General features: G+C 40.5%; 1 protein-coding gene across 4 annotated transcripts in view; it reads right to left on the bottom strand.

Moving 5' to 3' along the window:
- CENPP (centromere protein P) overlaps nt 1–15,812 on the bottom strand; it is a 238,457-nt gene that overhangs the window by 207,405 nt on the left and 15,240 nt on the right. For all 4 annotated transcript variants that reach the window (XM_045882079.3, XM_064579256.1, XM_064579254.1 and 1 more), the window contains exons 2-3: nt 7,493–7,674; nt 4,966–5,054 (exon numbers count right to left, since the gene is read on the bottom strand). In XM_045882079.3, coding sequence (XP_045738035.1) covers nt 4,966–5,054; nt 7,493–7,674 — 271 coding nt within the window. The remainder of the gene's footprint in view (nt 1–4,965; nt 5,055–7,492; nt 7,675–15,812) is intronic.

Genomic DNA, 15,812 nt, shown 5'->3' with positions numbered 1-15,812 from the left:
GCCCGATGTGGGACTCGATCCCGGGACTCCAGGATCATGACCTGAGCCGAAGGCAGTCGCTTAACCAACTGAGCCACCCAGGCGCCCTTCATTCTTATTTTTTTTTGCTTCTCTGATTGGGTCTGTTCCTCTGCCCTGTATTCAAGTTCACTGATCCTTTCATGTATTTTGGTCTGCTATGGGAACCCCCTACTGTATTTTTCAGTGCAGTTTTTGTACTCAATTGTCACTTCTGTTTCAAATGCTTTTTTACCCCCTATTAATTTTTTGAAGTTCTCACTGTGTTTATCCATTCTTCTCCCAAGTCCAGTGAGCATCGTTATGACCATGACTTTGATCTCCTTTCAGGTAAATTATTATCTCCATTTCACCAAGGTTTTTTCTAAGGTTTTATCTTCTTCTTTAGTTTGGAATATAATTCCTCTGTTCTGCCCTAGCTCTTAATTGTCTCCCAAGTCGTTGTGATATTCAAGGACCCTATTTTATTTTTATTTTACTTATTTGTTTTTAAAAGACTTTATTTGAGAGAGTGAGCGAGAGAGAGAGAGAGAGAGAGAGAGAGAGGTCAGGGAGAAGCAGTCTCCCCGCTGAGCAGGGAGCCCGATGTGGGGCTTAATCCTGGGACCCTGGGATTATGACCTGAGCTGAAGGCAGATGCTTAGACTGAGCCACCCAGGTGCCCCATTTTTTTTTTTCTTTTTAAGATTTACTTATTTTAGAGAGGGAGAGCGTGAGAGTATACCCGGGGGGAACGGCAGAGGGAGAGGGACAAGCAGACAAGGAAACTGACACGGGGCCTGATCCCATAACTGAGATCATGACCTGAGCCAAAATGAAGAGTTGGATGCTCAACTGACTGAGCCACACAGGCACCCCTATTTTTAACAGATTCCAGTAGTTGAGTAAGTGCCAAGACCAGATATTAATTAAAAATTTCCTTACTCTGGAATCACTTTGTTTTACTGGGTTTCAGGAAGAGTAGTTACGAAAACATTCTTAGCCATTTTCCCTACAAAGCGACACTGATCTGATTTATTTATAGTGCATGGAGTGTGAATACTGACACATGTTAATTCTGATGTTCTTACAACACCAGACAGTAAAGCTGGAGAGCAGAACTGAATATTCTAACCACCTCTGAGAGTAACAGCTGTGCCAACATGGACAATCATTCAAACTCTCCTGATGTTATTTCCCTTTAAAATAAGGGGGTTGAGCTTAATAGTCTATATGGTCACTTATGGTTCTCACACTGTATTACTATGATTTTATTATAACAGTATTAAGGAAGATAGTTTTATTATTTAGGTTACTTTTTAATTATCTGGTGGTTAAACATCTCCCTCTAGTGGAAATTCCATTTTTAAAAAATGTTTAAGAACACAGAAGCTTGTTGTATCTTCACCTTCTTTTTCTATTAGTGAGCGACTGTAAAAATCTGCTCAACATGTAAAATGGCAAAACCATTTTAGAAGGCAATCTGGTACTATCAGAATTTACATGTACATCTCCTATGACCTAGCAATTCTACTACTCCTAAGGCATATTTACACAAGTAAAGCCTAGAATATGTGAGAATTTACCATTAAATAACTTTTTTAAAAATTCTCATCAGCTCATTACATTTGAATTCTAAGGAACAAAGAAATATAGACAGTCCCTTGTTTACTGCTTCTCCAAGAAAGCCCATGAGTCCCATGTATGACATTCCTAAAAATCTTCCTTATTCGAGAGTTGATTGTTTGCAACATCTTACTGAGCAGTCTGGTGCTCAAGAAAAATCATAAATTTGGAAAGTCACAGAGAAAAACCAAGTGTTCTTAACTCTCCCAGGGACAGTCTGCAGCAAATTAAGTAAAACTGAGCAGTTCAAAGATTCCTACTACTTTGAAATGTGAAAAATAACAACTTACATGTCTTTAGAGATTCAACAGTTACTGTGTTCTTTGTCTATCAAAGAATATCAACTGTTCCTCTCCTTAGATTTTTTTCCCCTGCATCCCCCAAAGCATATGAGACAGGAACTACTGGTAGTTCTCAATACATGTACTTCTTTCTTGCACCAATTTTTCACTGGTCTCATGGCCATGCATAATGAAGACTGAATTGCCAGCCTCTCTTGCAGGACGTTATTGGCCAATAGAATGTAGGTGAAATGATGGATGTTACAATTTGTAGAAAGTATCCTTCAAGAGAAAAGCTAAGCCCTTGATTGCCCATTCCCCCTTCCCGATGCCTGAAGTGCTCAACTGATCATCACACCAGGATTTGGAAGTCACATGGGTAACGGCAGAGCCTTATATTCATAAGGTCACCATACTAGCTCTTGAAAACTTACCTTGCAATTTTAAGCAAAAACAAACAAAAACAAAATTTTGTTTAAGCAATAGAGAAACTTCTAGTACTTCTAATACTTCGATCTACCTTTAAGTTTTCTGTCATATGCAGCTCAACTAATTCTCACTTATTCAGCATGTGGGATAATAGCATACCTTTAAGCCATTCCTAAATGGTCACAAAATTTTCAATCCTGCTTTGGTGGTATGGGATCATAATATTAAGCTCAATATACTACTGATAACAACATTCGCTCTGGGCTGGTGTCCCCACTGCGCAGTAGAGGGCAGGGAACACGGCCACTGAGGCAAGGCCCACGTGGCTTCGGTCCTGTCTGTACTGCCTCACACAGCCACACGGGACCAGCATGCCAAACCACTAGGGAGCCGCCCAGTGCCAGTTCATGCAGACAACGCCTCGGGTGAGGCAGCCATTCTTCAGAAGCATATCATGGTATAAAACATATCCCCAAACTGTGCTGTCATCCTTGATCTGATTCATAATGGAATCAAACTACCACTGGTGTTTGCCTCCAGAGGCTTAAGTTGACCAAAATATGCAACTTAAACAAAATGAAGTTAAAAAACTACAGTCTATTTTATCTCTTAGGCCACAGTCCCCCTAATGAACAGGCCAATCAATCTCTGGGGACAACCCATTCTGGAATGTACAGCTCCACTGAGCAGTTGGTTCAGCTCAACTTCAAAGGACTAACCTCTTTTCAGTTGCACTTATGGATAAGCCTCCCAAGGATGAGCCTAGCTTTGCCAACAGTCTAGCTACTCTCCAGATAACCCTTGAAATGACCGTGTAAAAGATAAGCACCAATAGCAGAAATAGCATATAGAATCCCAAGGCTACTAGGATGTTCCTGAGCAGTTTCCTGGGCAATGTATACACTGCTACTACAAATGTTCTCAGACACGGAGATGGACCTTGGGCCTGACTCCGCCAACCTGACATGCACTATAGGCCTGGCCTATTAACGGAGGCCAGGACGCAGGTATGTATGTGGTATATCACCACTCTGAATGTAAGATCACATTAGCCCCAAAGAGAAAAAATTCAGTTGAAATGATTACGCCACCTTTTGTAATGGGACAACATCCAGGAGTTCCTGAGCCACCCAAAAGAGAAGCATGGGTCCTGACACAGACTATCCCAAATGAGACCAATCCATTTGTATCCACATTCTTCTTTAGTCTTCGGCAGATGATCTTTGAGGTCATGCAGAACAATAATTTCACCTTGTGACCCTGCACAGTCCCAAGGCCTGGCGACAACCTGGAAATGTTTACCTCCCCTAAGGCCACTCATCACCCACGCCCTGTGTCAGATCCTGCTCAATCAGCCTTGGCAATGATACACTCCGAATGCTCTTAGTCATCTCAACAGTGTCGAAGGGGGAATACTCTGAGGTGGGAGCAACCTGGGAGCTCTGTCATCAGATGAGGGGCCTAGACATCCCATAGCCCTTCTCAGTCTGCCAGGGCCAGTGACAGCAACCATGGATATGGACTGCAAAGAGTTCTCGAGAAGCAAAACCTCTAGCTCAGATACCTGGAAGCAGGCACTCTTGACTAGTTGGGGTGGCCATCTGACACCTTAAGGAGGCAGGGTCCTGATTATCTAACATCAATCCTTGTTCTATACAAATGGGAAAACTCAGGGCTGTTTTTGTGGTTGAGGACAAGGATCAGGAATTCGGGTACGTGACTATGAATGTAAGCAAACATCATGTCCATAGGACTTGGGTTATGACAACTGGTCTACATCTGCTTTGGTTATCCGATAAGTTGGGGCCAAGATAGCCGGCCCGCCCTTCCCTGTGAGTCTCCTTTACACATACTCCTCATAGGCCCAGTTCACAAAACCAACTGGTTGAACTGTTCTCTGCTATCCAAGTTCGTGTCGAGGCCAAGTCAATTCCTGAAATTACGCCTGGATCCACTCTTCTCGGAGCCATACCTGGAAGGTTTCTGACCTTGTTCTGCCAACCCTGGCCATGTGCTGCACATTACCATTCTGTCTGCTTCCTGATTTCATGCACAGTCTTAGCCAGAAGCACCTTCCTCCTGCGCTGTGTCTTAGCAGTCCAGTGTAACCTGCTGGAGTAACCACAGCCCACCTTGCAGTCTACGCCGCCAGCCCTGAACAGTCTTCAGGTGGCTGTGGTTCCAAATGACCACAAGCTCGCGAAAGGCCCTGAACAAGAACAGCAAAGTCAGCTGCTCCCAAATCCCTGACCCACAGAAAATGGGTGAGATAAACATTTTGCTGTTGTTTTAAGCCATTACATTTTAGGAAAATTTGTTAAGCATAAATAATACATGGCTGGCATATCAGCAGACCACTGAGGGCACCCAGGACTCTTCCCATGACCTCGGGGCTTGCTCTGAGAGACGAGGATGAACTTGCTATCTGCCTTCCAGTAAAGCACCTAGATCCTCAGCAATAACCCTCCCACCTGCAGTTGCCAGGATGGTCATACTGTAAAAATGGTATCACTTTGTACAAGCGTACTGCAAGAGGACCCTGGCTTCCTCAGCTCAGCCACTGCTGAAGGCTGGGGGGTGGAAACTGCTTAATCACAGTAGAACCTCCGTTACCACACCACACTCCATTTACCTGGATTTCCAGAATCTGAAATTCAAGTTGAAATGTAATCATGTGGCAATTTCCTGATAATCTGTGTCTCTGGAGAACTTTCATTATACCTGTAAATCAGAAAAAATATTTTACTGCAAATAAGTTTCCTTCAGATACCTATTATTTAACTTTGCGTGTACATTTATAATACATGTGGGTATATGTGGGAGAGTTTATGTTAGTATTTACATTACAAATATCTAGAAGAATGTGCAACAAATTGATTTACCTCTGCAAAGTTGGATTAAAGGTAACTTACACTTTCTATTTCTTAATTATACTAAAGATTATAGTAAGACATGCTAGTATAGGGTGCCTGGGTGGCTCAGTTGGTTGAGCGTCCAACTCTTGATTTCAGATCGGGTCATGATCTCAGGGTCATGAGATCGAGCCCTGCACTGGGCTCTGCCCTGAGCACAGAGCCTGCTGAAGATTCTCTCTCCCTCCCCCTTTGCCCCTCTCCCCATTTGAGTTCTCTCTCCAAAAAAGAAAGAAAGAAAGGAGGAGGAAAGGAAAGGGGAAAGGAAAGAGGAAAGGAAAGGAAGGAGCTGCTATAACCCTACGCAAGTTTGAATCATAAATGTTCGACGGAGTTTTCTTCCAACATTATCTGACTCTAGTTAAAAACATTAAATTGAATCCACCTATTTACTTCTGTTCTCTTTCAAAATTTTATACTTCAATGCATAAAATGCCATATTCTTAAGTATACAATATTTTTTAACATGTTTCCCATGTAACTACAACTGAGATAAAAATACAGAAATTTTAAAATACACTATAAAGTTCTCTCATGCCCTTCTCGAAGCTATATACTACCTGCCCAAGAGATAACCACTATTGACTTTGCTATCAAAGGTATTTTTTAAAAGAGCACAACTTTACGAGGATAAAAGAAGAAAAAGGAGAGTAACTTCATTTGGAAGGTGGAAATAAGATGGATGAGCTAGATATTACACAGAAAAAGAACTAATCTGGCAGACCCAGGAAAATTAAAACCTAAGCCAGCAAGGGGGGAAGCTCAGTATTAAGCCCATTCAAAAGCATTCTGAGGGGCAGCTGGGTGACTCAGTCAGTGAAGCGTCTGCCTACGGCTCAGGTCATGATCCCAGAGTCATGAGATCAAGACCCACATCAGGCTCCCTGCTGAGCAGGAAGTCTGCTTCTCTCTCTCCCTCTGCCCCTCCCCCTGCTCATGCGTGCTCGCTCTGATCAACAAGTAAAATCTTTAAAAAATAAAAAAAGCACATTCTGAATAGGCAGCACCAAGTACTTCTGCAGATGAGGTCAACTTAGGAAGACTCAAAGTGGGAAGACTAAGATTTCTGCACTAGCGGACTTAAAACTGGCCTAAGCTCACTCTCCCATCCTCTCTGTATTCCATCTCTTCCTTTCAAGTATCTGAAGTGCCTAAAGTCTGTCACCCATTTCTATTTGTATTTCAGACTTCCACTGAGGTGAACTACCCAAGACCCTCTGAGGATCAACTCACTATCAAGCCAGTCATGAGGGTTATGTCAGTGGAAAAGTCAGGAAGCAATTCCAAAAGTGACTCCTTTTTTTTTCTTTTTTTTAAGATTTTATATATTTGAGAGAGAGTGAGTACAAGTGCGGGGGGGAGGGGGCAGAAGGAGAAGCAGGCTCCCCACCGAGCAAGGAGCCTGACGTGGGGCTCAATCCCAGAACCCCGGGATCACGACCTTAGCCGAAAGCAGATGCTTAACCAACTGAGCCACGCTGGCATCCCAAAAGTGATTCCTTCTTTAAGGGATGATACTCTTGTCCAAAGTTCCCAAATTCCAATGCACAGCTGATAGCTTCCCTTTATAAGTTATCACATCACAGACCCTTGGCAATAAAACTTAAGTCACTGGGACCAGAAACCTTCCTCTTGAAAATGGTCCAGCACCTGAAACATTTATCTTGGCACAGGCCATGTTTGGTAGGAGTAGAACACTGTAGATGAGGCAGCTTTCAGGTCAGTAGTGAACAACTCTTAAGATTTACAAATCAAGGGTGCTGTTGTTCTTTCAATCACTTGTGTCTGTTACTTGTATTTAGATACTTAATGGCAAAGTCTGTGTCTTCCTTAACACCTACCTCAGACAGCTTTAAAAGAGTATTATGCACACTGTGATGTTCAAGGTACCTGACAAAACAAGTTTACCACAACCACATAGTCATATAGTTGTTATATAGTTACGTTATAGAATTTTATTTTTTAAGATTTATTTTTAGAGAGAGAGAACCCATGGGGGGGGCAGAGCAGAGGGGGAGAGAGAGAATCCTGAACAGACACCCCAGTGAGTGCGGAGCCCAACACAGGCCTCGATCCCACAACCCTGAGATCATGACCTGAGGTGAAATCAAGAGTCGAACACTTAACCAACTGAGCAGCCCAGGGGCCCCTACCTTGTAGAATTTTAATTCAATGCCATGACAACCAATTTCTTATGCATAATAAGGAAAGCTTCAACATCACTTCTAAATTAAAATTAATGCTTACTCTTTTCTTTCTTCTCAGTGTTTGTAAGGTCCTCTGTCTTCATGGAGTAATTTCTTACACTGATGCCAGTAAGTGTGCTTAGAAAAAGAAGTTCTGATTCTAAATGTCCAAGATGACTTCTCAGATCTTTTGAAGAGGCCCCTCCTTCAGAATCTGATTGATACATTTCTCGAAGTGATTTTCTAAAAAGCAAATATAACAAATAATTACTCCAATGAAGAAACCACTAACAAGTGTTTTATCTAATAACTACAAATTTCTTAAACCATTTCCATTTTGTCTTTCTTACTTTCTTCCCATGAAAACTGCCTGATTGTTCTCAAAACCAGAGTGGCTACTAACATTGTAATTTTTAATCTCAAATGAACACAAAGCTAACTAAATTATACTATTATATTTCTACCTATTACAAACAATTGTACAATAAATTACAACAAGAGTATGATGCAACACTAAAGTATCTTTTGGAGAGGGGGGTGGAGGGATGCGTTAGCCTGGTGACGGGTATTAAAGAGGGCACATACTGAATGGAGCACTGGGTGTTATAGGCAAACAATGAATCATGGAACACTACATCAATAAATAAGTTAACTAATTAAAAAATAAAATGTCTTTTTAAGGTGGAATCTTTAAAATATTCCAAACTAAATGTCTGATATCCCAAGTCATTTCAAGTTATTTTTTTAAGTAGGCTCCATGCCCAGTGTGGAGCTCAACATGGGGCTTGAACTCAAGACCCTGAGATCAAGACCTGAACCAAAATCAAAAGTCAGATGCTCAACCGACTGAGCCACCCAGACAATCCTTAACTCTAACCTCTAAAACAAGTAAAGTTATCACAGAGCATTTAATAGTAAGAGTCGCAGGAAATCTAATACAGGGAGTAAAATTCCAAAGGATTAAGAAATAGCATAATCTCCTTTAAAAACACTATAATCAGACATTCTTGAGAACACAAACTCAATTTCCTTGAAAAAGAGTAAACTTTCAGCGAATGAATACATTGCATGTTAGTGAACTTTTTTTTGGTCATCCTTTATTTCCCTCATGCTCTGCTCCATTTTACGCTGCTGGCTTCTGCCATCTTAATACCTGCCTTCCTTGGATTCCAGGGCATGATTATCATGATTCTCATCTTACATCTTGGGTCCTTCACTGTTCCTGCTTCTTGCAATCATCTACGGAAGAAACCCTAACACTCTTGTTCCTGCTGACCTAAATATGCATTCTCTCATTCTAGAGGAAAACTCAGTCATCAATCTCAACTCCTCTATGTCAGTAACTCCTAAATCATACCTCTAATCATGTATCTCTGCTTCCTGCACAGATTTAGCTTGCTAACCCAACAAATGGTTTTTAATCCAAATTGCTTTTCTACCATATTTCCCTACTTCTGTTAGTGATAAAATCTGTCCCTTGATAGCTCAGGCTCCTATCATTGGAGTCACCCTTGGCTCTGTTAATCCCTTCACATCTGGATTTGCTGCCATACTTTCTGCCTGTCAGAGCTATCCCTCCCTTTCTATTCTTAATTCTACTACATTTGCCTATGCTCTTATGATGAGGTCTACAGGAAATAACCTAGCTCTGTATTGTTTACACTGGAGATCTAATACTTGTGTAAAGTCTGTACAAAATTTTTTGAATTCTGTTTTAATGTTGGGGTGCCTGGGTGGCTCAGTTGAGTAAGCATCTGCCTTCGGCTCAGGTCATGATCCCAGGGTCCTGGGACGGAGCCCCACATCAGGCTCCCTGCTTGGTGGGGAGCCTGCTTCTCCCTCTCCCTCTGCTGCTCCTCTTGCTTGTGCTTGCTCTCTCTGTCAAATAAATAAACAAAATCTTTTAAAAAATTTTTTGTTTTAATGTTAATTGAAAATATTTAAGTATATTCTATATCATCTGAGAGACTACCACATGCTATTTGTATTTGCTCCCATTAAGTGATTTTTTTAAATTACTTTAAGAGACGTCTGGGTGGCTCAGTTAAGCATCTGACTCTTGATTTCGGCTCAGGTCGTGATCTCAGGGTCGATCTCAGCTGAGATCGAGCTGTGCATCAGGCTCTGTGCTGAGCAAGGAGTCTGCTTGGGATTCTCTCTCTCCCTCTCTCCCCAACCCCCACTTGCACATGCACTGTCTCTCTGAATAAACCTTTTTTTAAAAAAAAATTACTTCAAGCTAAGAACACTAATGAAAGCAAGAAACAATCTTCATATATAAATGATAAATTCAGGACAAGCAAATACCAAGTATCACAGAAAACTATGAATGAAAACTCTAAGGCGTTTCCATCAGAGCAAACTGATAAAAGAACTAAAGCATCACATTGAAAGATAGATAATGCAGAATCCAAAAAAGAACCTGCAGCTGAGAAAGGAGAGAATGGGGAGTTATTGTTTAATGGGTACAGAGAGTTTCACTTTGGGATAATGACAAAGTTCTAGAGATGGACAGTGGTGACAGATGCATGACAATATGACAGTACTTAATACAACTGAACTGCATACTTAAAAAAGGCTAAAACAATAAATTTTATGTATATTTTATCATACACCAAAAAGAGACAAACTGTATATTTTTATATTAGTGATTTACTTTGAGCAAAATATTAGTCCATTTCAATTAATGACATGAGTTTCAATGATCTGGAGTTATACATTTTATTGGCTTTGTAGTTTTGTTTATTGCTTGTTAATTCATCTTGGCATAATTTTTCTTGGTCAAAATTAAGAGTTTCACAAGAACGTTTTTTAAGACAAATTTACAAAAGACCTGATTTTATTTATTTTTAAGATTTTATTTATTTATTTGACAGAGAGATACACAGTGAGAGAGGGAACACAAGCAGGGGGAGCGGGAGAGGGAGAAGCAGGCTTCCCGCCGAGCAGGGAGCCCGATGTGGGGCTCGATCCCAGGACGCTGAGATCATGACCTGAGCCGAAGGCAGGTGCTCAATGACTGAGCCACCCAGGCACCCCTAAAAAGACCTGATTTTAAGAGTCAATGATTTAGGATTCTGGGAAGCTGGTAGAGTAGGAAGCACCAGGAATCTGCTTCCCCACCTAAACAATAATTGCACTGGCAAATCTATCTGATTTGTAAACCTGTGGAGTCTGCTGAAGGCTTACAACTTCCAGGGTTATATATGTATTAGCTATATTAGACAACTAACTTTAAGACAACAGTCCTCAAGTTGCTCAAAGAAATAGAAGAAATATGAAGAAATAGAAGATATGAAGGAAATTAAGAAAATGATGTGTGAACCAAATGGAAACTTCAATAAAGAGATAAAAAATCCTAAAAAGAGGGGCGCCTGGGTGGCTCAGTTGTTAAGCGTCTGCCTTCGGCTCAGGTCATGATCCCAGGGTCCTGGGATTGAGCCCCGCATCGGGCTCCCTGCTCCGTGGGAAGCCTGCTTCTGCCTCCCCCACTCCCCCTGCTTGTGTTCCCTCTCTTGCTGTGTCTCTTTCTGTCAAATAAATAAAATCTTAAAAAAAAAAAAAAAATCCTAAAAAGAAACCAAAAAGGAATTCTGTAGCCAAAAGGCACAATAATTTCTCATTTCAGAAAAATTCACTAGAGGGACCCAAAGGCAGATGTGAACAGGCAGAGGAATCAGTGATTCTGATGACAAGACAACAGACATTATTGAGGCTGAGGTCTAGAAAGGAAAAAGACTGAAGAGGAACAAAACATAAAGGATCTGAGGGACACCATCAAAAGGACCAAGATACACATCATGGGAGTCCCAGAAGACAGAAAGAGGTAGACTGAACATCTGAAGAAATAATGAGTGAAAAATTTTATGAATGACATTAATATGAAAATACAAGACATTCAACAAACTCCGGAATGAACTCAAAGAGACTCACACCAAGATGTAATCAAATTTTCAAAAGCCAATCATAAAGATGAACCTGAAAGCATCAAGAGAAAAGCAAACCATCACATACAAGGGTTCCTCAATAAGATACGAGATTTCCCATCAGAAATTTTGGGCACCAGAACACAGTGGGCCTATATAGTCAAAGTGCTAAACAAAACAAAAACCAAAAACCCCACACAGGGGCGCCTGGGTGGCTCAGTTGGTTAAGCAACTGCCTTCGGCTCAGGTCACGATCCCGAGGTCCTGGGATCGAGCCCCGCATCGGGCTCCCTGCTCCGCGGGAAGCCTGCTTCTCCCTCTCCCACTCCCCCTGCCTGTGTTCCCTCTCTCGCTGTGTCTCTCTCTGTCAAGTAAATAAAATCTTAAAAAAATTAATAATAAATCCTATATGATTTAAGAGATTAAAAAAATAAAATAAAATGGTAAAGATTTTATTTATTTATTTGACAGAGAGCGAGAGAGGGAACACAAGCAGGGGGAGAGGGAGAAGCAGGCTTCCCGCAGAGCAGGGAGCCCGATGCGGGGCTCGATCCCAGGACCCCAGGATCATGACCTGAGCCGAAGGCAGACGCTTAACGACTGAGTCACCCAGGCGCCCTAAGAGATTACCATTTGAAAAAATTATATCTAGGGGTGCTGGGTAGCTCAGTTGGTTAAGTGTCTGATTCTTGGTCTCAGCTCAGGTCTTGATCCCAAGGTTGTGGGTTCAAGCTCCGTGTTGGGCTCCACACTGGGCATGAAGCCTACTTAAAAAAAAAAAAAACCAAACAAAAAAAAACTATATATATATACACACACACACAAAGCTACTATTATTTTTACTTTTATTTTTAACTCCAAATCTTGTTTCCTACAAAATTTAAGAAAGAAATATATTTAAAAAATTATGTAAGTTTTTTGTTTGGGGGCACAAAATGTATTAAGATGTAATTTTGTAACAACAAAAACCATAAAGGGTGAGGACAAAGCTATATAGGGACAGAATTTTTTTATGTTACTGAAATGTGACTGTTATAAATTCAAATTAGAGTACTATAACTTTAGGATGTTAAGTGTAATTCCTCTGGTAACCATGAAGAAAACAGCTACAGAGTGTTTACAAAAGGAAATGAGGAAGGAATTTAAACATTTCACTCCAAAAAATCAACTACCCAAAAGAAGACATAAATGCAGGAAATGAAAGACAAAAAAGTTTAAGGGCATATAAGAAAAAAATGAGAGGTAAGTCTCTCCTTATTAGTCCTTAAGTATAAATAGATTATGTTCTCCAAACAAAAGAAATTGGTAGAATGGATACAAACACACAATCCAATCATATGCTGTCTAAAAAAGAATCACTTTAGGGGTGCCTGGGTGGCTCAGTCGTTAAGCGCCTGCCCTTCGGCTCAGGTAATGATCCCAGCGTTCTGGGATCGAGCCCCGTGTCGGGCTCCCCGCTCGGCAGGAAGCCTGCCTCTACCCCCTCCACTCCCCCTGCCTGTGCTCCTCTCTCACTGTATCTCTCTCTGTCAAATAAATAAAATCTTTAAAAAAAAAAAAATTAAAAAAAATTAAAAAGAATCACTTTAGATCCAAAGATACAATTGTTTTTAAGGTTTTTTTAAATCATTTATTTATTTTGTCAGAGAGAGAGAGAGAGAGCGCACAAGCAGGGGGGAGAGGCAGGAAGAGGGAGAAGCAGGCTCCTGATCTAGCAAGGAGCCTGATGCGGGACTCAATCCCAGGACCCTGGGATCATGACCTGAGCCAAAGGCAGACACCCAACCGACTGAACCACCCAGGCATTCCACCAAAGATACAACTGAAAGTGAAAGGATGGGAAAAGAAATTCTATGCAAAAAGTAACCAAAAGAGAGTAGCGGTAGGTATACTAATATCAGATCAGACAAAACAGACTGAATCAAAAAAAGTTACAAGAGACAAAAAACATTATACATTAATGGAAGATTCAATTCAGCAAGATATAAGAATTACAAACATTTACACACCTCATGGCAGACTATCAAAATATACAAAGTAAAAATGTACAGAACTAAAAGGAGGAATAGTTCTACAATAACGGTTGGAGTTGCAGTCTAAGATGGCAATATAACAGGGTTCAGAACTCACATCCTGCCACAGACACATGGAATCTACACCTACATACAGTAATTTCCTCTGAAAGAAACCCAAAAACTAGCTGAGTGATTCTTACACATTGGGCAAAAAAAAAAAAAAATCCAAATGGATAGGAGGTTGATACACAATCTCAGCATAAACATCATTCCCAATGTGGCAGTGAACAATTAAGAGAGCTAACAACCCTGAGCTGCTCCCTGAGGAGTTGAACACCACAACTGGTACCCCCCTTTTAAGACCAAACCCTGAGAGGCAAGCCTCCAAAACATCTAGCTTTGAGAACCAACAGAATCTTGTATCTGTGAGACCCACAAGGCTACAGCAAACTGAGAACCAGTTCTTAAAGGGCTCATATGCACAGACTCACCCACCAAAGGATCCAGAGTAGAAGCAGCCAACAAAATCAGGCCCAGTATTTTTGCAAAAAAGGTCTACTTCCTAATCATAAAGCTTCAGCCTGAAGGGCAAGCTTCTAATTTAACACACATCTAGGGCCCAACTACAATCTTCTCCAAAAACTGAATGGGCCAACAGGTACCATCTTCATGCTCTCCCTCTGCCAGGCCAGATGTTGTTTCCAAAAAGCTTGTATACACATCTGTACCCCCACTTTTACACTTCTGACCCAGAGAACACATTCCTTCATAACCAAACTCTGGTGGCCAGTGTGGCTTGTGTTCATGGGTTCAACAGGAAGTAGTGAACAAAGAAACACTTATCTGGCTGTCATACCATTAACACTCCGTACATAGGGCACAGACAGAAAAACCCACCTAACTCCTAATCCTTCCTCTGACTGAGGCGTATTCACATACTTTAAAAGCTCCTGCCTGAGGGTATGGTTCAAATCAGCCTGAACCTAGTAGCTGACTGTTCCCACTTTGGGACACTGACAGTCTTGTCATACTCTCAATTCCTGAGAGTCACTAAGAATAGAGTAGGCTACTAGGGCAATCACAAAGGTTTGAGAGACAACCAAGACCAAGAGCAGGACTGAACAATAAAGCTCATCTACTACACAAAGCCACACCTACAAAACTGCAAAATATGGCTGTTTGATCTAGTGCACAGAAACCAACATGGTCATAGAAAATGAAATAGAAAAATATGTTCAAAATGAAGGAATAAGATAAAACCTCAGAAATAGACCCAAATGAAATGGAGATTGGTCAAAAGGTGAGAATTTCAACAAAAGAGATAGAAAATATAAGAAAATACCAAACAGAAGTCACAGATGACTACAATAACTGAATTAAATTATTCAATAGAGAAGTTCAACATCAGAACAGATGAATCAGAAGAAATTATCAATGAACTTGAAGAAATTATCAGGGTTGTGGAAGTTATCCAAACAGAGCAGCAAAAAGGAAAAAGAATAAAAGAAAGAGAAGGTAGCTTAATGGGCTTATGTGAAAATAATAAACAAACTACCAATCAAGTTATAGGGGTCCCAGAAGGAGAAAAAGAGAAAGAGGCAGAAAATTTATTTGAAAAAGTAAATGAAAACTTACCTTTCTTTTCCCTGGGGAAAGAAAGAGAGATCCAGATCTAGTATGCCTAAAGAATACCAAATTAGATGAACCCAAAGACCCACATCAAGACATTTTACAAAGTATCAGAAGTTAAAGACAAGGACAGAATCTTCAAAACAGCAGGAAAAAAAAGAAAACTTGTTTTGGGAACCCCATAAAATGATAAGCAGATTTCAGCAAAAAACACTGTAGGCCAGAAGAAAGTGGTATGTTATATTTAAAATGATGAAAGGGAAAAAAAGTCAATCAACAATACTCTATCTGACAAGGTTATCCTTCAGAACTAAAGGAGAGAGAGAGCTTTTTCAGACAAGAAAAGCTAAAGGAATTCATCACCACCAGACTGGCCTTACAAGGAATGCTAAAGGACTTCTTTAAACTGATAGAAAAGGAAGCTAATTTGTAACAGGAAAACATGAAATTATAAATTATAAATCCCACTGGAAAGGTAAATATATAGAAAAATTCTGAATAATCTAATGGTGTAATGGTGGTGAGTTAATCACTTATAAAGTAAAAGTAGTAAAAATAACTATATGATAATTTGACACAAGATACACAAGATAAAAGATCTAAACCGTAACATCAAAAACATAATACGTGGGGTAGAAGAGTAAAAAATGTAGAGCTTTACAACGCATTTGAAGTTATCAATTTAAAATAGTCATAAATATAAAATGTTTTAAGTACCCACCATGGTAACTACAGTGGAAACACCTATATTACAAAGGATAGTAAGAAAGGAATTTAAGCATATCACTACAGGAAACCATCAAATCACAAA

This window comes from Mirounga angustirostris, unplaced genomic scaffold (genome assembly GCF_029215605.1).
Source record: "Mirounga angustirostris isolate CCGP_5_RB_7025 unplaced genomic scaffold, mMirAng1.0.hap1 SCAF_15, whole genome shotgun sequence".
Taxonomy (NCBI): domain Eukaryota; kingdom Metazoa; phylum Chordata; class Mammalia; order Carnivora; family Phocidae; genus Mirounga; species Mirounga angustirostris.
This window is presented reverse-complemented; position numbering and strand designations above follow the sequence as displayed.